Source organism: Bubalus bubalis, chromosome 12 (assembly GCF_019923935.1).
Source record: "Bubalus bubalis isolate 160015118507 breed Murrah chromosome 12, NDDB_SH_1, whole genome shotgun sequence".
NCBI lineage: Eukaryota > Metazoa > Chordata > Mammalia > Artiodactyla > Bovidae > Bubalus > Bubalus bubalis.
Genome location: NC_059168.1, coordinates 103,850,182 through 103,873,238, shown reverse-complemented (window position 1 = coordinate 103,873,238; position 23,057 = coordinate 103,850,182). Strand labels below are relative to the sequence as shown.

General features: G+C 62.0%; 2 protein-coding genes across 5 annotated transcripts in view; one reads left to right on the top strand and one right to left on the bottom strand.

Moving 5' to 3' along the window:
• Positions 1-11,271, top strand: part of FAM163B (family with sequence similarity 163 member B) — a 29,428-nt gene extending 18,157 nt beyond the window's left edge. Inside the window, exons 2-3 of the mRNA XM_006062469.3 lie at positions 8,116-8,231; positions 9,190-11,271. Of these exons, the coding sequence (XP_006062531.1) occupies positions 8,139-8,231; positions 9,190-9,585 (489 nt within the window). The 5' untranslated portion in view covers positions 8,116-8,138 and the 3' untranslated portion in view covers positions 9,586-11,271. The remainder of the gene's footprint in view (positions 1-8,115; positions 8,232-9,189) is intronic.
• Positions 11,272-13,109: 1,838 nt separating this feature from the next.
• ADAMTSL2 (ADAMTS like 2) overlaps positions 13,110-23,057 on the bottom strand; it is a 34,320-nt gene continuing 24,372 nt past the window's right edge. For all 4 annotated transcript variants that reach the window (XM_044926510.2, XM_025262391.3, XM_044926512.2 and 1 more), the window contains exons 13-19: positions 19,033-19,159; positions 17,994-18,207; positions 17,648-17,803; positions 17,104-17,274; positions 16,226-16,402; positions 14,396-14,540; positions 13,110-13,710 (exon numbers count right to left, since the gene is read on the bottom strand). In XM_044926510.2, the coding sequence (XP_044782445.1) occupies positions 13,592-13,710; positions 14,396-14,540; positions 16,226-16,402; positions 17,104-17,274; positions 17,648-17,803; positions 17,994-18,207; positions 19,033-19,159 (1,109 nt within the window). In that variant the 3' untranslated portion in view covers positions 13,110-13,591. The remainder of the gene's footprint in view (positions 13,711-14,395; positions 14,541-16,225; positions 16,403-17,103; positions 17,275-17,647; positions 17,804-17,993; positions 18,208-19,032; positions 19,160-23,057) is intronic.

Sequence of the window (23,057 nt, the reverse complement as noted above, 5' to 3'; positions counted from 1 at the left end):
GGGGCACAGGGGGCCATTCCAGGTGCGGTTGGGCACAGCCTCTCCAGGCTCCAGGCCGCTCCAACCACCCACCCCCACCCCCAGCCAGGCTCTGGGTAAGATCTCCAAGACCGGCCGCAGCGATGCGGAGCGCTTCACCGTCTATTTATTACCAAACGCAGGAATCTGGGAGCCCACGGAGCGTGAAATTAGGGCCAAATGTGGAGGAGGTCTAGACAGGAACTCCGGCCGCTCCCGCTCGCGGACGGCGGGGCCCTTGGGCTCCCAGGAACCAGACAGATGCTGTGGAGGGAAAGCCATGGACCAGACACCAGGGTGGGGAGAGGCTGGCAGGGGGTGGCAGACCCGGGTCCCCAGCCATGCTCTGCCCTCTGCCCGCCGCCCCAGCCTTGGCTCCCGGTCTAGAAAGGAGCAGCACCATCGCTGTTTGGTCTCAGGTGCTACTAGCGAAACAGGCGGATTCCAGGGCCCCACTTAGACCCACTGAGGCCTGGGCCTCTGCAGGCTGCCCAGGGTCTGGTCCCAGAAGTGGCTGGATGGGTTGAGCCAGAGGCCCGGCCAGTGCGGGGGGTGCAGGGCTGGGCTTCTCCTTGGCTCCTGAAAGCGGCAGACTGAGCCTTCAGGAGGCACTGCTGTGTGCCCTGCAGCAGGCGGGGCCTGGCGGGTGGGGAGGGGGGCGCTGCCTACAAGACAGACTGAGGAGGCTCAGTCCTTGGTCTTCAGGACAGGGAGGGGTGGGATGGAGCTAGGGGAACAGAGAAGACTCGGAGGGTCTGAAATGGGGCGGACCATGTGGTCCAGATGGAAGCCACCCGGGGATCTTCTGCCAGGGGAGGGGCTCTGGGGCCGGTGGCGGGAGGCAGGTGAGGGCGTCTGGCTCTGCCGCCAGGCGTTTCCTGCTCCCACCTCCACTCCCTCGTCGTCACACCCGCAGGAGACAACCAGAGCCCGCAGAGCAGCGGCTCCCTGGAGACGGGCTGTGGGGAGGGGGCTGCGGCCCGCCCAGCCCCCCTCCACAGACTTCGGGGCTGTGGGTGCCCAGAGGGGGCCCCCCTCTCTCAACTTGTCCCTGTAAAAGCCGGGGACGGGACCGGGAAGCAAAGCCGTTTATAAAGCTTTAAAACCGTTTATGGTCCCAGGGGGCAGATTAACAATTCAGCGCAATCCTGGCCAAATCGTCTTGGCGGGCAGTCGGGCGTTGCAAAGAGACTTGGGGTGGGGGTGGGGGCTGGAGGAGGTGCGGCGGTGGCGGGCAGCTCCCCCAGGCTGTCACTGGACCCGTGGCCCCTCTCTGTCCCTCACCGTCCTCTCCCAGCCCGGCCCATCAGATAGCCATCCTTCCGGGATGGCTCAGAAGCCTCCTCCTCCAGGAAGCCCCCCATGGTTCCCCGACACAATAGCACCCCCTGAGCCCCAAAGCCGTCTGCTGGTCTCCGGGGTACTCAGCCATTCCTGGGTCAGCCCAGTTTCCCTCTAAGCTCCCAGGCGAGTGTGTCAAGCATTTGCAGCCCTGCAGGGGTTTGCATCCTGATATGCTTGAATCAGCAGCTCCACGTTTTCACATTCGTGATCCTGAAACTTGTACATCTCAGTTATCCGGACCCCTCACAGGCAGGGCCGGTTAAGGACGCACACCTAGATTCTTGAGGTCCAGAGCTGACCGGAGTCGGTTCTCTACCTCCTTCTGTACCCACACTACAGAGGAGACTACGGAGGACTCCGAGGCCCAGAGGGCAGCCTGTGACCCAGGTTCCCCGTGAGCATATGGCAGGGTGCTCCCCGACCTGGCTGCCCGCCCTCGTGGGCAGGACAAGGGCCCCTCAGACTGCTCGGTGTCCTGCTGGGCAGAGTCCCCAGAGCAGGAAGGAGAGCGGGAAAGCAACAGCTCAGCAAGGCCTGGGCCTTGGGGAAAGGGCCTCTGGCTGCTGTTCTTCCCCTGACTTGCTGCGTGAGGTCCCGAGTGTGCCCCCCACCCCGTCACTACCCCTGCACTGGCCTTGGTCTCCTCCTACCTCACCCGTTAAACAGAGGTGTGGGACGTGGTCCTTGAAGCACTGGCATCCGAGGTTCTGTGACTTGCTTTGAGAAGTCCAGGAAGGCTTCCTGGAGGAGGAGGCGTGTTCTGAGCGCTGATGGCAGGGCAAAGCCTGCAGAGGCAGAGGGGAGAGCACCTTGGGGTGGGGCCGGGTGAGGGCAGAGGGGCGGCTGGAGGGTGGGGGAGAGGAAGCCACGTCACTCTCAGGGGCTGATGTCGGGCTGGGGCGTAAGCAAAGCTGCCGGGGGTGCACGTGGGCACCTGCTGCCGGGTCTGGTCCTGGGACCAGCGCCTGGCTCGGGCGTTGCTGCTCCTCGGCATGCCCATGTCTGCAGAGTGAGGCTGAGGCGCTCCAGCTGGACGGGGCGGGGGTGTCGGAGCCACGGCTGCTGACAGCCCTGGGCGCCTGGCCTGTGCCAGCACCCTCCCATCACACCGCCAGGCTGCCCGCCACTGGGGATCCCCCACTCAGAGCCAGGAAGACCGAGGGGCCATCTGTGTCAGACCTGGGAGGAGGCTGTGTGGCCACGCCCTCGGGAACCCGGTGGAAAGTTCAGATGTGGAGAGGGAGGTGCGTCTGAGTGCAGCACACCTGCCGTCTGGCGGAATCCTCCATGCGCTCCCATTCTGCAGAGGAGGAGACTGAGGCCCAGAGAAAAGGAGGCATTTGGAGCCCTGTCCTTGCAACTGGCAGGAGACGGGGCCACACGGGGAGCAGCTTACGTGCCGGGGCGGGGTCTGGTTTCATGCCTGTCCTGCCTGCCAGACCTCTCTCCTGCCCGGCGAGTCCCCTTGTCCACGAGGCAGGACCATGACGAGCTTTCTGGGATGCAAGTAGCAGAGACACACACGAGGCAGTGTATTCACAGCGAGTCACCCCGTGGGCCCCAGGGAGGGCTGGGGGCCTGTACACCGGCCCACAGCCGGCTCTCCGTCCTGTCTTCCCGTGGACCAGCTCCTCTGGCTCCACACTCAGGCTGCCCTGCTGCAGCCTGGGCACCCGTGTCTCCACCCAGGGCCAAGGGAGTAGGGACTGGCCAGTCTCCAGGCCCCGGTTCTGTTTCCTGGGAGACAGAAGAGGGCTGGCCCAGCTGGGGTGGGGGGAGTCCTTTCCACCCCGTGCCTGGCAAGCGGTGTCCAGAGGGGCAGCAGCATTGGGCACGAGGCTGTGGGACCCTCTGGGCCCAGGAGGCCCTGGGTTCCCTGCGGCAGGGAGTGGGTCCCCCGTGGCCTTCAGCTGTGATGGGCCCGTTAACTGGAAACGACACGCGTGCTTCACATCCGTGAACTGATGGGGGCTGGGCTTTGGCTTAGCCAGCGGGACTGACTTTGGCCAAGTCTGAACCTCAGTCTCTTCATCGGCAAATTTGGGGTCCCAGTGCCTCTGCTACCCCCCACGACCCCCCGGGAGGCCAGGGAGGGCCGCCGGGGCCCCTTCCACTGCCTGCTGTCTGGCCACCCCAGGGTCAGGCTGAGATGAGCCGTGCCCTGTGAGTCCCCGGAGGGCAGTGTGTGGGCACGTGGGGTCCGGTGCTTCGCCGGCAGCTGCTTGCTTCGCTTTGCCTCACATCCGTGAAGGGCGTGCAGCGCACGTGGACAGCAGGCCTGGCCCCTGGCCCCATCCCCCGCTGGCCGCCGCCTCTGCACACCCAGCTCCCTGGATCAGGCCCCAGTCGGCCTGACCCTTGGCAGGGCTGGTGGGCCAGCTGGCCTCAGCCACCCTGGGGGCCAAGGGAGGTTGGAACTGCCCGGCAGGGTGCCCAGGAATGCAGGGTCCCTGGGGCTGCTGCTTCATCTGTGTGGCCTGCGCTGTGTCTTCCTGACCGGGCCCCATGGGCCCAGCTGTCTGGACCTGCCTGTCTACACTTCTGTCTGTCTGAATTTGGAGCTGTCTCTGAGTCTGGGTCTTCTTGTCTTGCTGCTCCGGGCCTGTCTGGATCTACCTTTCTGTCCCTCTGTCTGTCTGCTCGGGGTCTGGGGGCCCCTCCCCCCGTGGTCTCTGACACACAGCGCTGGCTGGGCCCGACCCCACGGACACGTCCACATCCTCCTCCGTCTGTGGACTGGGGTCCACGGCGCCCCTGCCCAGCTGCTCCCTGCCAGGCTACCTGACCCTGCAGATGAGCCTACGGGGAACCCCCGAGCCTTCAGCCTCGCCACGCGGGGCTCAGGTCCCCTCACCCCTGACCCTCCGACTGCCAGACCCACTGAGTCTCCCTACGAAAGCCCCGTCTGTCAGTTCTTCTCACACATTCCTGGAAGAAGAAAAATCAGCCCAAATTCCAGCAAGTCTTTGGCAAGGCTTATCAGCAACTTTAGAAACGTGCACACCACGAAACTCTTCACTGCGCGTTCCTAGGAACCTGGGAAGTAATGCAGCTCCTGGCCCGCGGGGCCTGGCTGAGCGAGCGGGGCCCCTCCACGTGGTGGGGCCCATGCCGGGGATCCCCGCAGACAGTCTCTCATCTAGAAGAACCTGGGGCATCTGGGGAGAGACGTCTCCGTAACCAGCGAAGGTGCGGAGGGTGCAGACAGAGTGTCACTTTCGTTTAGGAGGGGGACGGAAATCTATATTTGCTTACCTTTTTGGAAAGAAGCCACAGGAGGGCAAACCCAGAACTCAGTGAAACCGTCAGTCAGGACAGAGCAGGGAGGAAGCAGGACCTCTCTGAATGCACCTGGTTTTATGCTTTTGACTTTGGAACCAAATGTTTTCTACAGTGAAAAAAGCAAACCGGCGACTCCCCGGAGGCCCAGTGGTTAATGAGGACGTCCCCTTCCAAGGCAGGCAGGGCTCCCCAGTGGCTCAGACGCTGATGAAGCCTCCTGCAGTGCAGGAGACCCGGGTCTGACCTCTGGGTCGGGAAGATCCCCTGGAGAAGGGAATGGCAACCCACTCCAGTGTTCTTGCCTGGAGAATCTCATGGACAGAGGAGCCTGGCGGGCTACAGTCCATGGGGGCTGCAAAGTGTCGGACACGACTGAGTGACTGACACTTTCACTTTCCAAGCAGGGGGTTGCAGTTCCATCCCTGGTCGGAGAGCTAAGACTCCACATGCCTCACAGCCGGAAAACCAAAAAAACTAGGAGCAATATTGTAACAAATTCAGTAAAGACTTTAAAATACTAAAGCCACCTTTAAAAAAAAAAAAAAAAGCTAAGCTACTTTTAGGTTCCACACTAAATCAGTGTGTGTGTGTGTGTGTGTGTGTGTTTTAAGACAGTAAAAACTAACTGAAATAAATGACCCTAAATATTGAGGTGGTGGGGGGGGGGAAAGAGCATACTAAGAATTATTTCAAGTGACTTTGAAACAGTCTTTTTACTTCACATCCCTAAGGGGACAAAAACAAAAAGAATAACAAATACCAGATTCCGTTCAGTAAGCTTGTTAGTAAAAACATTGGTAAGGATACTTTTAAATGGGAAAAAGCAAGTAAGTAATGAAGTATATGTTATGAGGAAATAAAATTTGCACTGTAAAAGTCACATAGACATCATATTTTAACATGGAAAAACCTCCTTCATGTCTAATTTTAAGTGGAAATATCAGTATAAACTCATGTTCATTTTTTCTCTCCCTTAAAAAAAAAAGTCTTTCCTAGATCTGGCCACTGAAAAAGCCCAGAACCATTGCAAAGCCAGAAGCAACTAACACCTCTAGGGCCCAGACTGTGGTTTCTAGAACCACTTCCCCCAGCAAGAGAGCCAAGCGTCCCAGGACTGCAGCAAGAACTGGGACATCTTATGCCTGAAAGCAACGTGCCATGAAGGGTTAGCGGGGTCCCACGAAACTAACTTTGGGGCTTCCCTGGTGGCTCAGTCGGTAAAGAATCTGCCTACAATGCAGGAGACCCAGGTTTGATTCCTGAGTGGGGAAGAACCCATGGAGAAGGAAACGGCAACCCACTCTAGTATTCTTGCCTGGTGAATTCCATGGATAGAGGAGCCTGGCGGGCTACGGTCCATGGGGTCGCAAAAGAGTCGAACACGACTCAGCGACTAAACCACCACCATCAAAATGACACTGGAGCCCACGTGGAGGCCAAGCCCGTGGTCCCAGTGAGATCACTTAAACGTCAAAAAGAAGAATGACTGCAGGGCATTGAAACGCATCAAATACATATAAACCAGTGAGAATAAGATGGCGAAACAGCCATGGCCCTCACAGGGTGCCAACTTGTTCTGAAAACTGAAAAATTTACAAGCTGAGCATCTATGCTTTTCCTCTGCAGACAGTCTGTTGATATTACCGGCTACGTAATAGGGAAGATTCTTTAGAGAAGAGTCGGAGCTGATACACGCAGGACAGGTGATAGCCTCCGAACAGTCTCTGTCTGCAACTCCTAACGAGACAACAGATCCCTCAGGGATTCCCAGCCGCTGCTGAAAGAATAAGGAGGAGCCGGCGGGGAGGCCTGGGCAGCTGAACGCCTGGGCTCATCCCAACATTGCGATGAGAGGAACAGCGGTCCTGGGGCCCTGAAGGTGGAGTGGTGGGAAGCCAATTTAGAGGGCAGAACCATGACAGAGGAACACGGGAAATGCTGGAGGAACTGCAAGCCCGTTCTCGTACATGGAGAATTCTGTGAGATGAATGACCCAGTTTCTTCTGTAAACAACCTGCAGGGAGCGGGTATGAAGGGGAACAACAGTCAAAAGAGCCAAACACAACTGGATCTGGATTTGAACAAGTGACTGTGGGAAAGCATCTTGGAGATGAGCGGAGGCTTTTCGAAGGTCCTCACTTGTCAGAGTCTGCGCTGAAGTGTTTATAAATAAACTGATGTGCTCTGGGATTTCCTTTAAGGAACTCAGTTGCTCCTTCCATGCTATTCCCTGGGGTGAGGGGAATGGAAGGGATTGGGAGTTTGAGACAGGGTGTACTCAGCAAAGCCCCTTGTCAAACCTCGGTGACCTGGAATGGGCCACAGTGGGAATATTTACACGACCCACAGGTTAAGTTGCTTCAGTCGTGTCTGACTCTTTACCACCCCATGGACTGTAGCCCGCCAGGCTTCTCTGTCCTTGGGGATTCTCCAGGCAAGGATACTGGTGTGGGTTGCCATGTCCTTCTCCAGAGCTTCTTCCCAACCCAGGAATTGAAGCCAGAATCTCTGGCAAATTCTTTATCTACTGAGCCACCAGGGAAGCCCTTAATTCCCCGACCCGTGATCAAACCCTCGCCCCTGCACTGGCAGGGTGGAGTCTTAACCACTGGGCCACCGGGGAAGTCCCTTAAGAATTTTTTAATGTCAACAGCCTAAATATAAAAAGGGAGTTGTTTTTCAGTTTTGAAAGATGAAAAACTTTTGAAAATCGGTTGCAGACCGTTTGAATACGCTTAACACTACTGACCCGGACATTTAAAAATGGTTAAGATGGTAAATTTTATGTGATGTATAATTTGGATATTTTAAAGGAAAGGGATCATTTATGTTATAAAATGGAATATGGTTCAAAATTATGTTGCAGAAGAAAATTTAATGATAAAGAAAAATGAGGGTGAGCTGGTTAGGTGATAAAGCAGGTTACAAAAGCGTACATTCAGCCTGACTGCACTGGGGTCAATTTTTAAACACATGAGCTGGTCGTCTAGGCTTCCCAGGTGGTGCCAGTGGTGAGGAACCTGCCTCCCAGGACGAGATGTCAGAGACGCCAGTTCGATCCCTGGATTGGGAAGATGCCCTGTAGGAGGGCATGGCAACCCACTCCAGTATTCTTGCCTGGAGAATCCCATGGACAGAGGAGCCTGGCGGGCTAGAGCCCGTGGGGTCACAAAGAGTTGGACAGGACTGAAGCGACTGAGCACGCACGCACACACATGTGCACGAGCCATTCGCCCGAGCTGCAGGTGTGCCAGGCTGAGCGCTCACGTAGAGCGGGGGTGTGTGCTGCTGGCTTCCCCTCCTGCAGACGCGGGAAGTGCTGGCAGGGGCAGGGGTCCCTCCCGCCCCGAGCCCCTGCCTCCTGCCGGCCCAGGGGTGTTTGTTTTCCCGTTTGGAGCACTTGCTTGGTGTCCTAACCTAGGAGAGGCTCCTGCGATGAGCCGGCGGTGAAGGTGGCGGGGTGTGTTGCAGGCCGCTGATGGAGAAGGGGGCGAATGACAGCCGGGACAGTGGTCATCACCGGCGGCATCTTGGCGACTGTGATTCTGCTCTGCATCATCGCGGTTCTGTGCTACTGCCGGCTCCAGGTACTCGGGGGCGTGGGGGTGCGGTGGGGAGCGGAGCCCAGAGCGGGGCCCTGCAGAGGGCAGGGCCCCCCCAGGGCCAGGCCTCCAAGAAGGTGCAAGGCAGCCAGCCCTGCCCAGCCTCCACGTGTGAGGGCTCAGTGGTAGCTTCCCAGACTCCCTGCGAGGCGAAGCTGCAGAGGTTTGGACAGGGTGAGGGCCTTAGCCGACATCACACAGCTGCCTGGAGGGGCACAGTGGTGAGCCCTCGGGCCGCGCCTCCCTGCCGTGCCCACCCTCAACAGCTGTGCTGGGCCCTGTGTCTTCATGAGAGGAGAAGCCACGTGCGCAGGGCAAGCCGCGTGTGCAGCCCGGCCCCCTTGGGCTACACTGGGGCCAGCTCTGCCGCCGGCAGGCTGCCTGATCCCCGGCCCCCTGGGCCTCAGCGTCCCCACCTGCAGATGGGACTTGGTCCCTGCCCCTGCCCCGTGGTTGCTGTGGGGCGAAATGAGTGAAAGTGAGTGAAAGTCGCTCAGTCGTGTCCGACTCTTCGCGACCCCTTGGACTGTACAGTCCCTGGAATTCTCCAGGCCAGAATACTAGAGTGGGTAGTCTTTCCCTTCTCCAGAGGATCATCCCAACCCAGGTCTCCTGCATCGCAGGTGGATTCTTTAGCAGCTGAGCCACCAGGGAAGGGGTGAAATGAGAGAACCCCTCCTTTAGGGATGCCAGGAGTCCGGGGCACCTGGGCTCGAGCTCCCCTCCGTGGTCGAGATGGGGACATGGGTGTATGACGTGGGGGCATCCCAGCGCCCTCCTGGGCCCGCGTGGGGGCCGGGGGCCACGGCGGCCCTCTGCCTACTGTACTAGGCCCTCCCGGGCCCGCGTGGGGGCCGGGGGCCACGGCGGCCCTCTGCCTACTGTACTAGGCCCTCCCGGGCCCGCGTGGGGGCCGGGGGTCACGGCGGCCCTCTGCCCACAGTACTACTGCTGCAAGAAAGACGAGTCGGAGGAGGACGAGGAGGAGCCGGACTTCGCGGTGCACTCGCGCCTGCCGCCGCTGCACTCCAACCGGAACCTGGTGCTGAGCAACGGGCCGGCGCTCTGCCCGGCCGCCGCCTTCAGCCAGAGGTCCCCGCAGGCCCGCGCCCTCTGCCGCAGCTGCTCCCGCTCCGAGCCGCCCGCCTTCTTCCTGCAGGAGCCGGAGGACGAGGGCGTCAGCAACGGGGGGGAGCGCGTGGCCTATAGGAGCATCAGCCAGGAGGACGTGGGGCCGCCGCCTGGGGGCTTCGGGGGGCTGCAGGCGCTCAACCCCAACCGCCTCTCAGCCATGCGAGAGGCCTTCTCCCGCAGCCGCAGCGTCAGCACCGACGTCTGAGCGCACCCCCGGCCCCCAGCAGAGCCTGAGACCATGGTGGGGGGTCCCCGCCTGGCCCCGGGCCCCGAACCCAGCGATCCTCGCGTGCCTGTCATCACAGACACTTCGGGGCTCCGTGCAGGGCTCAGACCCAGTGAAGGCTGGTGGGGCCGCCCCAGGCAGTAGCCGCCGGGGCCTGGGTCTGCAGGGAGGCAGGCGTGATGCGGGCGCGGGTGGGGCCCCCAGGTGCCCCAGCTGCAGAGTGAGGTGGGGCTCCGGGGTGCAGACACTGGGCTGCGGATGCCAGGGCTGCCGTCAGCAAGGGGCCGGGGGCCGGGGCGGGGGGCCGGGGCCTCTGTCGCGGCCGCCTCTGCCGCTCGGCCTGGCCACGCCCCTCCGTCCCTGGGTCTCGGTCTACCTACATGTCCAAGGATGAGGTGGTGGCCACTAGGCTTGGGGTCCTGCAGCTCAAGCCTTGGGGGCCAAGTCTCCTGTCTCCCCCACCCCCAGACAGCCCGGCTTCCAGGGAAGCTGAGACCCTGCTTGAGCCCACCTCCCCGCTGATGCCCAGAGAAAAGGGGGTTTCTCGGAAGGTGCAGCCCCAACTGGCTTTTTGGTGAAAATGGAGTGGGGAGGAGGCCCTGTGCCAATCCTCCCGCTTCAGAAGTAAAACACGCAGCCCACTACTCAGCCCTGATATGGTCGGGCAGACAGAGCCTCGCACTAGAGGCGGAAAGACCCACTGATGCCCCGTGGGACCTGAGACATGCCCTCAGGTCCACAGGGGGACAGGCCCACGCCCTCCCACCTGGTGGGTCTCAGGAAGACCTGGGAGCAAGGCCTCAGGCTGCCCTTCCCTGCGTCAGCCCCCAGCACCCCGGCCCCCCAGGCGAGGACAGCTGAGTTCAGCCCCCATCAGGCCCCCTCAGGCCTAGCGGCTCCTCCCTCCACCCAGTGAGAGAGCTGCCCCAAGCCCAGGGGCACCTACCGTGGGGGACACAGCCCCCGACTCAGAGGCCCTGTCTCCTTTCTCTGCAGCCTGGCCCCCAGAGCCCCTGTCTTCTCCTGGGCCCGCTCTCGCGCCCTCTCTCTCTGCCTCTGGGCCCCGCCATGGAGCGCCCCCCAGCACCCCCGTAGGGCAGCCCCCGTCTGCCCAAGAAGATGGACCAAGCTCCCCAGCCAAGCGGGCTTCCCGGAAGACAAGCTCTGGGGCCAGCGGCTTCCCCCTGGTGTGGGCACCACAGCTCACTCTCTCTTGAAAGCGCTGCAGAGCTGTGACTCTGGACGTGAGCAGAGTTAGGAAGACTTACTATTTTGGGCATTCTCGATTTTTTTTCCCCTCTTCTTCCCTTTGCTTCCTGCCTCAGTTTGGACTCGCTAACGGATTCATGCCCAAGCTTCCCGTCCCTTTGTCAAACCCCACGAGTTCATTTCTGATGTATTGGCTGGGGGTGGGGGTGGGGAGGGAGGGGTGGGGGTGGGGAGGGAGGGGTGGGGGAAGGGTCCGGAGGTGGCACTTCCCGTGGCTGTTCTGCGTGGTCTCCTGTTTCCTTTTCTGGTCTCTGGCCTCTGTATAGATTCCTAGATCCATCTGACATCATCAACACACACACACCCATCCAAGCTCTCCCTCAGCTCTGCCGTGGAGACTGGGGGAGCTGCCCGCTCCCCGACAGAATTGAGAGCCAATAAAACTCCTCTCCGACACCTCACGTGCTGTCTTTGATCCGCCTGGGACTCCAGGCCGACCCAGACCCCTCTCCTGAGCTTCCTGGGAGGGGCCACATCCAGCCCAACCCAGACAGAGTGGGCCCTCCCTTCCCGTCCAGCCCCAGGGGTCAAGGCTCTGCCCAGAGGGGCTGGTCCTGGTCGCAGCCGCATTGGATTTTGACTTTCCTGGGGTGGCTGTATCGATCTTCCAAGATTGGAAACCACTGGCCTAAAAACCCTGAGTTCCTGGAGAGTGGGTTGGGGGGTGAGTCGCTGTGGCCTCTGTGGGCCTCGGTCTCACCGTCCACACGATGGGCGGCAATAACACTGCGTCACGGAGCTCTTAGGAGGGCCAGAGGAGGTGCTGGGGACGCTTTGGGCACAGAACCCGACCCACGGGATGCACACAACAAGTGCTGGGGGATGGGGAGTTATCAGGAGAGGAGGAAGGGGCAGTGGGGAGGAGGAGCAAGGCGGAGAGGGACTGGGCGTGATGGTGGGGTGTGTCAGGGAGCCCTGCGCCCCTGGATTGCCGTGATCCCACCTCCGCTGGAACCGAGCTGCTGACCTTGAGGGAGCCCACCCCACAGGCCTCCACCTTCACGGCCACGGACCCAACTCTGACGCTGTCCTAAGCACCGCAGCCCACCTGCTGTGATCCGGTTCTGGGGACAGAAGGCTCTGCATCCCAGCGAAACAGCCTGACAGCCACTCACCTCCCCAGTCCCTGCCCCCGACGGAGACCCTCCCCGTGGCATATGCGCCCAGGACCGGCTCACTGTCCCTCAGCTGGTGGACAGCCAGACCCTCCCTCCGCCTCTGCAGCCAAACCAAGGTGCTTTCAGCATCGTACACACCCACCCCTCTCCCTGGAGGCTGTACAGTCACTCCTGAGGCTGGACCGGCCGAAACATCACCTCCTCTGGGAAGCCCGCCGGTGTCCCAGCACCCGCCAGTCCAGATGAAGTGGCTCGTCTAAGAGGCCCGGCAGCAGTAATGAGGACTGTTTCCTGAGCCCCCCACGTGGGCCCGCACTGTGCCCACCATCCTGCCTGCCTCGCCCCTTGTGTTCTTCCCAGCGCACCCCAAGGTGGGAACTTTCCCCCCAGGGTGGGGCGGTCCCTTGGGCCCTGCAGACCCCCAGGCCCTGCAGCAGTCGGGAGGCACAAGACTGGCTCAGTTCTGACTCCAGCACCCGAGTCCAAAGCCCCCTGAGCCCCCTCCCTGCAGGCGCTCACTCATTTGTCACCTTTTTTCTGTCTGCTTTCCCCAAATGTCATTCCTCAGGGAGACACTGTAGTCCAGCCCTAGCCGCCCTCAGCCCCAGCCCGACCCAGACCTGGCCCAGGACCCAGTCCCAGACCTGGACCCGGTCCCAGCCCCAGACCCAGCCTCAGAACCAGACCCGGCCCCGGACCCAGACCCAGCCCCAACCCCAGTCCCGGACCCAGTCCCAGCCTCAGAACCAGACCTGGCCCTGGACCCAGACCTGGTCCTGGACCCAGACCCAGCCCCAACCTGTCCCGGACCCGGTCCCAGCCTCAGAACCAGACCCGGCCCTGGACCCAGACCTGGTCCTGGACCCAGACCCAGCCCCAACCTGTCCCGGACCTGGTCCCAGCCTCAGAACCAGACCCGGCCCTGGACCCAGACCTGGTCCTGGACCCAGACCCAGCCCCAACCCCAGTCCCAGACCCGGTCCCAGCCTCAGAACCAGACCCAGCCCTGGTCCCAGACCTGGTCCCGGACCCGAGGCTGCATCAGACCTTCCCGGAGCGGTGAGCCCAGAAGACGCCCCGGCCCTCCTCTCAGAGCCCCGGACAGCCCACGATGCCGCCATAAATACGATCACTTTATTAACATACAGAGATTGCTGGCGGACAACAGCACGGCCCCGGGGCCGTGAGAAAGACGCCCCTCCCTGGCGTAAAGTGCGGTGGGTCCTTCCGTGCCAGGAGCTTCGGATGGGCAGGCGAGTGATGCTAAGTTGTAAGATTACAAGTGCCCCGCAGGAATCACCGGGAGGGTCAGGGCCTGAGGCTCCTCCTGCAGCCCCTGCTGGTCTCCTGGGCCTGCAGCCCCGCAGGGAGACGGGGCGCTCCCGGGCCTCTGGGGGGCGGGGAGCCATCCTCGCATCTCTGTCCCGGGGTGAGGGGGGCCGACGGGCACGCCGGGGGAGGGGGGCTCTCCTGTCCAGGGAGATCAGGGGCTCAGTGTCACGTCTTCACAGCTGGGCGCCCTGCAGGAAGGGTGTCCATGGAGGGGCTGCTGTGCCCCAGGGACAGGGTGCTTGGTCTCTGAGGGGCGGCCGCCGGGCCTAGGAGTGGGGCGGCCGGCAGGAGCGGCAGCAGGCCTTGCTGTAGTACCAGTGGCCGCAGAGGTTCACCTTGATGGCCAGGGCACAGTTGGTGCCCGGCTGGTCCTGGCAGCTGTCATCTGCGGAAGGGACCACAGCGCATCAGCGGGCGGTGGGGTGGTTGGGGGGACGACACGGCAGGACCCCTGCCCCGCCCCATCCACCTCTTCTCCTGGAGCTCTCCCTCGTACCCCTCGCTAGGGACATCAGGACCCCACCAGTAATGTGAAGCGCTCACAGGGAAGGTGGATACCCAGGGACCAGGATTTGGAGGAGGCCCTGACCTCACCCCAGAGGTCTGAACATCCCCGGGAGGCCCACCAGTCCCCTCCACTCAGTGGGTCCAAAATAGAGCTCATCGCTGGGCCCTAGTGCCCCCCAGAGCCTAGGACATGCCTGCATCTTCCAGGTGCCTGAGCCAGAGAGCCTGCTTCAGGCCCTTGCCACCCTGCCCCTGTGTGGCCAGCTTGAAGGTGCTCTGGATGAGTTTGTCCAGGCCCTGATCCTTTGCCCCACCACCGCATCTTCTGAAGCCAGATGCTCTTTGCAAAAGGGAGGGTCTCGGCCTGGCTCCTGAGGGCCACAGGCTCCAGTCAGATCTCACCTGCCGCCCTTCCCACCCACAACTCCCAGCTGGACTTGGCCACTCCCGGAGAGAGACTTCGCTCCCCTCCCTGCCTTGGTCTCTGGAGCCAAGAGACACTGCCGGGTGACTGCCTGCGCATCCCTCAGGCCCCGGCACGGCTTCAGAGTCTGCCTCCTCACCTGGGGGCTCCGTTGGGCAAGGCTGCAGGTCGCAGGCTTGTCTGCCAACAGGCTTCACCAGCGGGTCACAGCCCCGGACGATGTCGGTGCCCTGGTAGCACTTCACGTCGCGCATCCGCACGCCCACCCCACACGTCTTGGTGCACTGAGCGGGGAGAAACGGTGTGACCACAGCCCCTGGTGGGGCGGGGGCCCAGCCAGAGGAGCAGTGGGACTCTCCTCCTCTTGCCAGGTTGCTGAGTCTCCATGGACGCGGGACACACAGATGCTCAGGGGCTCGGGCAACCAGATGCTGCTGCCCCCGCCCCCCTGCTGCATACTACTCAGCTTCCCTGTGAGGGCGTGGACCCCTCATCTCTCCCCCGAGGCAGGTCCTTTGGTTCCAGCTCTCCAGTGTCCTGTGCTGCGGGAGGCTCAGGACACAGGGGGCCACAGTCCAGGGAGAGACTGGCTTCCCGCTCCAGTTAAGAGCTGGGGGCCAATCGACTACATCTTCCAGAGCCAGCACCCCCACCCCCGGCTTCCCGTCCAGATGTTCCCCTCGGAAAACCCTGCCAAGCTGCCCAGAACGCCAGGGCCATCTGCTGACCCCAGTTACCCCGCTGTCCTCCCACTGAGATCCTAAAGGCGGTGGTTCCCTCTGGCTCCCCCTGCTGTGGGTGACCCCATATCACCCAGGCTTGGGACCTGAGCCCTCGGTCTGCAGAGGTTGGGGGGTGGGGTTCCAGTCCTGACCACCCCGCTCCACCACCCACCAGTTCTATTCACAGAGGCACCGGGAGGGCTTCCAGCTCGATGCCCGCACCCAGCTTGAGGGAACCAGCCCAGCCTGGGGGACGGAGCCAGACAACAATCAGCCTTTGGGGGAGATGCCCCAAGGCACCCGCAGCCATCCCCCACCCCCCAGAGAGAACGCACATCTGGCCTTTCCTGGCACCCACTCCTCCACCCTGGGTGGATGGCTCAGAAGATGCACTCTTACTAAGCCCCCGACCCAAGCAGAGGCGGCCACAGGGGGAAAAAACCCCACCCCAGCCAGGGACAAGGACGCAGAGATCCTCCTGCCCACCGTCTGGTCACCCCTAGCCCACCCACTCATCAGGGTGATGGGTGCCCTGCCCCCGTGCCCCAGGCTCCTGGGCGAAGACCCGTCTGGGCCTCCCCGTCTGGCCCCCCAACCCCCGGAAGCTGTGCATCCCCGGGTGGAGGGGGGCCTCAGGGTGGGGTCCGGTGATGCAGCCCAGGAGAGAGGGGGGGTGCGTGGGAACCAGTAAAAACGGCCCCGAGATGCACCCCTGGGCTGTAGAGAGTGGAGAGGCCGCACTCCACGCCACCCTCCAGCCAGAGGCGGAGGAAGGAGCCCACAGGCCAGAGTCAGGCCGGCGACTGCCACTCCTCCTGGCTTCCCTCTGCCCGGCGTGCACCGTCCTCTCGTCCCCTCTGCCTCTCTGATTCTGTGTCCCTGCCTTGACTCTGGCTCCCCACCCTCCCAGTTCCCACTCGGGATCTGTCTGCCCCATGGTGAGTGTCAGGCACACAGGCTTTCAAGCGCGTGACTGAAAGGCTTCCAAAGGCAAGGCCGAAGTGACCTGGGCCAATAAAAGGGCCCTGGATGAGTGCAGCAGAGATCCCAGAGGTGAGATCCGGGAGGACTTGGAGAAGGCAGCCCTCGTGCTCGCCCACGTGGAAGCGCTGACAATCTCTCCAGGGAGGGAAAGACCTGATGGAGGCTGAGCCGGGGCACGTGAGGGGCACTCGGGGTGGGCGAGGAGGTCTTTCGGCAGGACCAGAGATCAGGCCCGGCCTTAGGAGGGCCAGTGGAGGGCTCACCTCCGACCAGGGGCTGGTGTACCACTTGAAGCAGGGCCTCTCGAAGCATGTGCTCTCCTCAGGGGGCTTCGTGGCCAGGCCACACTCGGGGCCGCTGCGCGTCTGCGGCTTCCCGTTGGCCAGCTCCATGCACAGGACCAGCCTCTTCTTCACGCCTCTGCCACACGTGGTGTTGCACTGGGGTGCAAGGGCAGACAGGTTAGGGGTCAGGGGCCAGAGGTCGGGAAGACCAGAACACGGGGCCCACAGCCATGCCCGTGAAAACGGCTCAGTCAACGGCAAGTGGGTAACAGCTAAGATCAATGACACACTGGCTGGGAACCTGCTGGTCGATAACCACATGGCCCCAGACAGATTTGATCAGAAACAATTTAACAGAAAAACCATCTGTTGTGAAATAAAATGGTCAGTGACCATTTGCCTGGTGATGAATTAGCGGATAGCAATCTGCCTGAACCAAGCGGTTGAAAGCCGTGTGGTTGGGAACCATGCGTCTGAAAACGGCAAGCTGGTGACCTTGACGGGTCCCCAGAGGTCACGAGAACAAGCGGATGCACAGGGCCCACGGCCCAAGGGTGGGTATGGCCCAAGGACCCCCAACCCTGGGCTTCCACCTCGGGAACACGGGGTCGTGGGAAACGGATCGGCCGTGCATGCCTCTCCGAACATTGACTATTTAGATCTGGGAAGTTTTAAGCGGTTTTCTTACCTTTTTTGTTTTTTTTTTCTATTTCAAGTTAGTGTTTAGCGGATTGTGGCATCATAATGTCCAATTAATTCCTCATTTAGCCAACCTGTCATTCTGGCCACCTGGCTCTCAACCAGTTAAACGCTCTCCCAGACAGAGGGGCCCTGCTCGCCGGGTGGGGGGCACTCACCCGCTCCCAGTCCTGGGCCAGCCAGTGGGCGGGGCAGTTCTTGTCCCCGCAGGGGTGGATGGCCAGGGGCTTGGTCTCCATCTGGCACTGAGACTCGGGCACGACCCGTCCATCGCTGGTCTTGCAGTACACGTGTCTGATCATGCGGCCCTGCCCACAGCTGCCACTGCACTGCAGGGGGAGCACCCGGGGTCAGAGGCAGAGCCCCCTCCCAGGGCCCCCGGGCCTCCTTCCCCAGAGAGAAGAGCAGTGGGGGGAGGGGGGGTTGCCACGGTAACTGTTTTAAATACCATGCTCTGTTCTAATTACGGAAAGATGGCAGGCTCGATGAAAAACACACCTAAAACCCCAGAAGAGTCCCCTGCGCACCCAGCACCCAGAGGGGAGCCCAGTGGGCATCTGAGCATCTCACCCAGGTGGGAGAAGAGAGAGAGGCAGGCAGGGAGCTTATAACGGGGGCATCGCAATGGGACCGCTTGTGTTGGTTCAAGGTTCTGATCCCCCGTAGTCACACGGGTCAGCCCCCTGAGCACCCGGCCCTCACCGGCCCCCAGTCGGAGACGGTCCACTGGCGGTCACAGGGGGGCCCTGTGCAGTCCTTCTCCCCCACAGGCCTGGTGTTGGGGTCACACAGCTTCTCGTCCTCCGAGCAGCGGATGTCCCGGGTCACCACGCTTCGCTCCCCACACTTGGCCGTGCACTGAGGGGAGACGGTGGAAGGGCGGGCTCGCGGCGGCCCTAGCTGCATGCAGACCCCTGCCCGGCTCCCACCCAGCCCACGGCCCACGGCCCCCACACAGCCTGGCTCCCACCCGGCCCACTCGGCCCCCACCCGGCCCGCTCGGCTCCCACCCGGCCTGCTCGGCCCCCACCCGCCCTGGCCTGCGCACCTCAGACCACTGGGACATCTCCCACTGTGGCCCGCAGGCCGGGCCCCGGCAGGTCTTGCGCTCCTCGGGCCGCACGGCCTCGGCAGCCTCACACAGGTCGCTGTAGACAGAGCTGTCGAAGCCGGGCGAGAGCATCTTCCAGCAGCGCACGATGCGGAACTGGTAGCCCTCACCGCAGGTGCGTGAGCACTCGCTCCAGCTGCTGGTCTCCCACCTGCCTCGGGAGGGCACAGCCTTCGGTGACCCCCACCCACTCCCAGCTGCGACTCCACGCGGTTCCCTCCAGCCAGAGCGCCTTCCGCTCCTGCTAACTCCAACTTGGGGTCCTGCCTCAGTGTCCTGGGGTGCCCAGCCCCACTGAAGGGAAGAGGGGACCCCCATGACTGCACACCCAGCTTCTCGGAAAGGAGCAGACACATAGGGAGCAGAGGCCTGGATGGACCAGAGACCCCAGGACGGAGCAGAGACCCCAGGACGGAGCAGACACTCCGGGATGGAGCAGAGACCCCAGGACGGAGCAGAGACCCCAGGATGGACAAGAGACAGGATGGACCGGAGACCCCCAGGATGGACTAGAGACCCCCAGGATGGACCAGAGACCCCAGGATGGAGCAGAGACCCCAGGATGGACAAGAGACAGGATGGACCGGAGACCCCCAGGATGGAATAGAGACCCCAGGATGGAGCAGAGACCCCAGGACGGAGCAGAGACCCCAGGACGGAGCAGACACCCCGGGATGGAGCAGAGACCCCAGGACGGAGCAGAGACCCCAGGACGGAGCAGAGACCCCAGGACGGAGCAGACACTCCGGGATGGAGCAGAGACCCCAGGACAGAGCAGAGACCCCAGGATAGAGGCCCCAGGACAGAGCAGAGACCCCAGGACGGAGCAGAGACCCAAGGACGGAATAGAGACCCCAGGATAGAGGCCCCAGGACAGAGCAGAGACCCCAGGACGGAGCAGCCCCCTGGACGCGGCACGACAGAGCCCCAGCTCCCTCGCCCCCGCACACAGCCGCCCGGGGCCTGGTGGCGGCACCTGGGCTGGCACTCCCTGCCTGCGCAGAAGTCCTGGACGGGCTCGGGCCGGGTCAGGGCATCGCAGTAGCTGTCGTCCACCTCGATGCCGTCGTAGCGCACACACATGGCGTAGGTCGACAGGACCCCTGAGTGCAGGAAAGGGAAGGGCGCCTGAGCCCACCGTGAGCTCTGGAGCACACACATGGCGTAGGTCGACAGGACCCCTGAGTGCAGGAAAGGGAAGGGCGCCTGAGCCCACCGTGAGCTCTGGAGCACACACATGGCGTAGGTCGACAGGACCCCTGAGTGCAGGAAAGGGAAGGGCGCCTGAGCCCACCGTGAGCTCTGGAGCACACACATGGCGTAGGTCGACAGGACCCCTGAGTGCAGGAAAGGGAAGGGCGCCTGAGCCCACCGTGAGCTCTGGAGCACACACATGGCGTAGGTCGACAGGACCCCTGAGTGCAGGAAAGGGAAGGGCACCTGAGCCCACCGTGAGCTCTGCAGGCCGGCAGGCGGGCCCCGGGGCCGCGGGCGAGCCACCCGACCTCTTGCGCTTCCTGGTTTCAGTCCAGGACAACGACAGGTAAGCTGAGCAGACTGTGGGCCCCAGCGAGGCCGCGTTTGTGCATCTGAGCTCCCTCCCCGCCTGGGCCCGAGGGCCTGAGCTCCTCTCTGCACAGCCTACCCTGCCCAGGCTGGGCACCCAGTGCTGCGTCACAAACCCTGAACTGAAACGAGGAGGTGATGTGTTGGTTGCTTCAGGCGTGTCCCACTCTGCAACCCCATGGACTGTAGCCCGCCAGGCTCCTCTGCCCATGGGACTTTCCAGGCAAGAATACTTGGGAGTGGGTAACCAGTCCCTTCTCCAGGGGATCTTCCTGATCCAAGGATCAAACACAGGTCTTTTGTATTGCAGGCAGATTCTTTACCATCTGAGCCACCAGGGAAGCCCAAGAAGTCTCAGTCATTTGCGCTTTTAGTAAACCCGGAATGGCCCTCACAGAGGCTCAGAGGCAAACACAGCCAGGTGTCACTCATTTTCATTCATTCAATGACTATTATGTGTGGGTAGATGGATGGATGGATGAGTGGATGGTAGGTTGGTGGTGGACGGATGGATGGGTGGATGGACGGATAGATGAGTGGATGGATGGATGGGTAGGTTGGTGGATAGGTGGGGAAGTATGGATGGATGGTGGATGCATGGATGCGTAATCTAACCATTCCAGCCCCTTCCAGACTCCTCAGAGATTACATTCGACTTTCAGGTCCTCCCTGCCCTCCCATGGCATGCCCTAGTCCTTATCAAGCTCCCTCTCAAACTTTATTTTATCATTTTTGTGATTAAATACCTGCTACTCTATAAATCTCGGGCTTCCCTGATAGCTCAGTTGGTAAAGAATCCGCCTGCAATGCGGGAGACCCCTGTTCAATTCCCGAGTTGGGAAGACCTGCTGGAGAAGGGAAAGGCTACCCACTCCAGTATTCTGGCCTGGAGAATTCCATGGACAAAGTCCATGGGGTCGCAAAGAGTCAGACACGACTGAGAGACTTTCACTTCACTTCACTTCACTCTATAAATCCTGTGGGGGGACCGTATGTAAAGGGCCAGCCCTCAACTAAAATTATTCATTCCTTGACTGCCACCTCCACCTTCTGCTTCTCTGGTCTTCCTGCCCCGCACCCCCATGCCAGGCACCAGGCTGACACAGGGGCCAGACTCACTCCACAGTGCGTGGTTCCCTCCCTGCCAAGGAGCCAGGGTGACTCGGGCAAGTGTGAACACAGGTGGGGTCAGGGGCTGGGGTTGTCGTTATTACCAGCGCATGCGTGCCGAGGGGCAGGGACCCAGCCTTGCCGGATGATCTCCCCTCAGGGGTTGCCCTGCCCTGTAAACCAAGAGCCCCTGCCGACTCGCGCTCCCTGCCCAGGGGCGCGTGTCTGAGAGCCAGCAGCTCCTGCCTCTCCAAGCCCCAGCATTGCATGGAATGAAAACAGCCTGGGAGGCAGCCCACACGGGGATTTTTTCTTTTTTCCGTGAGGGACGAGCCAGGTTGCAATCACGGCTTCCCCTCTGCCAGCGCTGGGCTGTGTCGTCTTTAGCCGTCGCTGAGCCGGGGGCTGGCTTCCTGGCCAGGCCTGCTCAGAATGTTCCAGAGACACCACTTCTGGGGCCCAGAGAGGTCCAAGTCTGAGGACTCGCAGCCCCTCAGCAAGCATCTGCTCGTTCTCGCCTCGTCATCAGGGCAAACAGCAGGTCCTGATCAGGAGGGATGGGACTGCTGGTCCCAGCGCCGTCCCTGGCTGGGGGTGACGTGAGGGCGGTCAGACTCTCCAGGCCTCCGCTTGCCACTCACCCGCTCCCGGGAACCCCCCAGGCGGGACGGGAGGCACAGCTCCGGTCTTCTGGGCACCACCTCACGGCGTCAGTCCGGAATGCGGGGCTTCTCAAACCTTCTTACTGAGCCCTTCCTCTAAAGGGAAGGAGCAGGAGGCCCTGACGCCGGACTGGGTGGGCCTGTTCTGCCCGCAGGCAGAGGGTCTCAGAGGCCGTCCACTCCACTCCCCTCGCTCTGGGCCAGGGGGGTGCCAAGAACCATCGGGAATCATCCCGTGTGACTCAAGCGAGGGGTCCAAACCAATCCACCTGCCTTTCTCCCGCTCTCAAGAGCATCTTTAAGGAAAAGAAAGAATGCTTGCTGGTATGGCTGCGGTGGCCGGGGCTCAGGACACAGGAGACTCGCTGATCACCAGTGATGCTTGCACGGGCCCCACAGGCCACAGAAGGTTTGTAAACCACCACCCTCTCCCCCGATCCCCTTGGGGTCGGCACCCCGACAAGTGGGATTTCAAAAGGAGCTCGCCACAGGGTGTGTGGAGGTGAGCCATCCTGCAGGGACCCTGGCTCACCACCTCTGTGGAGTGCCGCCTGGACCCCATTTGGTGCCTCCACAGCAACAGGGAACCCACTCTGGGTCGGGGCCGCTCACTCCAGTCCCAGACGGGCTCGTCTGAAGGAGAGCGCATCCTTTCGGTAGAGCCAGAACCTGTCTTCCTCACTTCCTTTCTTCTTGCATCCTACTTTGCACCTCGGGCTGCCCAGGGTGGGCCAGCCCATCCCCTGCCCAGCAGCCTGTGGGCGTCAAGACACAGTGCGGTGACCTCCCTGGGGACCACCTTCTGTCCAGGGCCAGGCTCAGCCGCTCACCACCAGGGCGGCTTCGTCCAGGAGGGATCTCAAGCCTTGTCACCTCCAGGGCAGGGACATGTCCAAGGGGAAGACCAGACGCTCCCCACCACATGTGCTGTGGCCCCCTCGGCACGCGTGGGGTCCAACAGATAACGTCGGGGCTCCCGATTCAGAATGGGACCCTGCCCTTCGGGAGCAGGCTCTCAAAGCGGGCTCCTCCAACACCCCGCCCCAGCACTCAGCCCCGACTTCACTCCCCGGACCAGCGCTGTGGCTGCTCCAGGCCCCCCTGGTGGCACGCAGCAGCAGTCCTGCTGATGGCAGCCAGCTGTCAAGGTTTGACCCTGATTGCTTCTTTTTCCTTTCCCGTCTACCCTTATAACCACGTTTGGATAGGTGGACGTCCCATCTTACAGGTAGAGAGGAGAGACTAAGAAATTAAGAGCATGGGGTGTGGACGACCAAATAGTTCATCCCAAGTGCTCACCACACCCCCACAAAGCCCTCCTCGAACCCTCCAGAATATCGGGGGCAATCTCAGCCCGTCACCTGCCCTGCTTGGGGGAGGAAGGACAGTGTTGCGGGAGCGGGCCTGGCTTCCCGCCAGAGACAGAGAGCTGGTGGCCCCCCAGCGGCCTGCAGAACCACCTCCCCAGCTCCTTCCCCGGCCACATCTCCTGAGATGCTGCACCCCCACAGGCCCCCGGCTGTCCAGGGCCCCGTCAGCCTCTTGCTTCCTCCGCCATGCTGGCCAGAGCGTGCAGGGGCTCCCAGAGCTCCGGCCAGCTGGGGTGGCAGTGCAGGGGCAGGGGCAGGACCTCGCACGTTTTGAGCAGCAGCAAGCCCAGTCT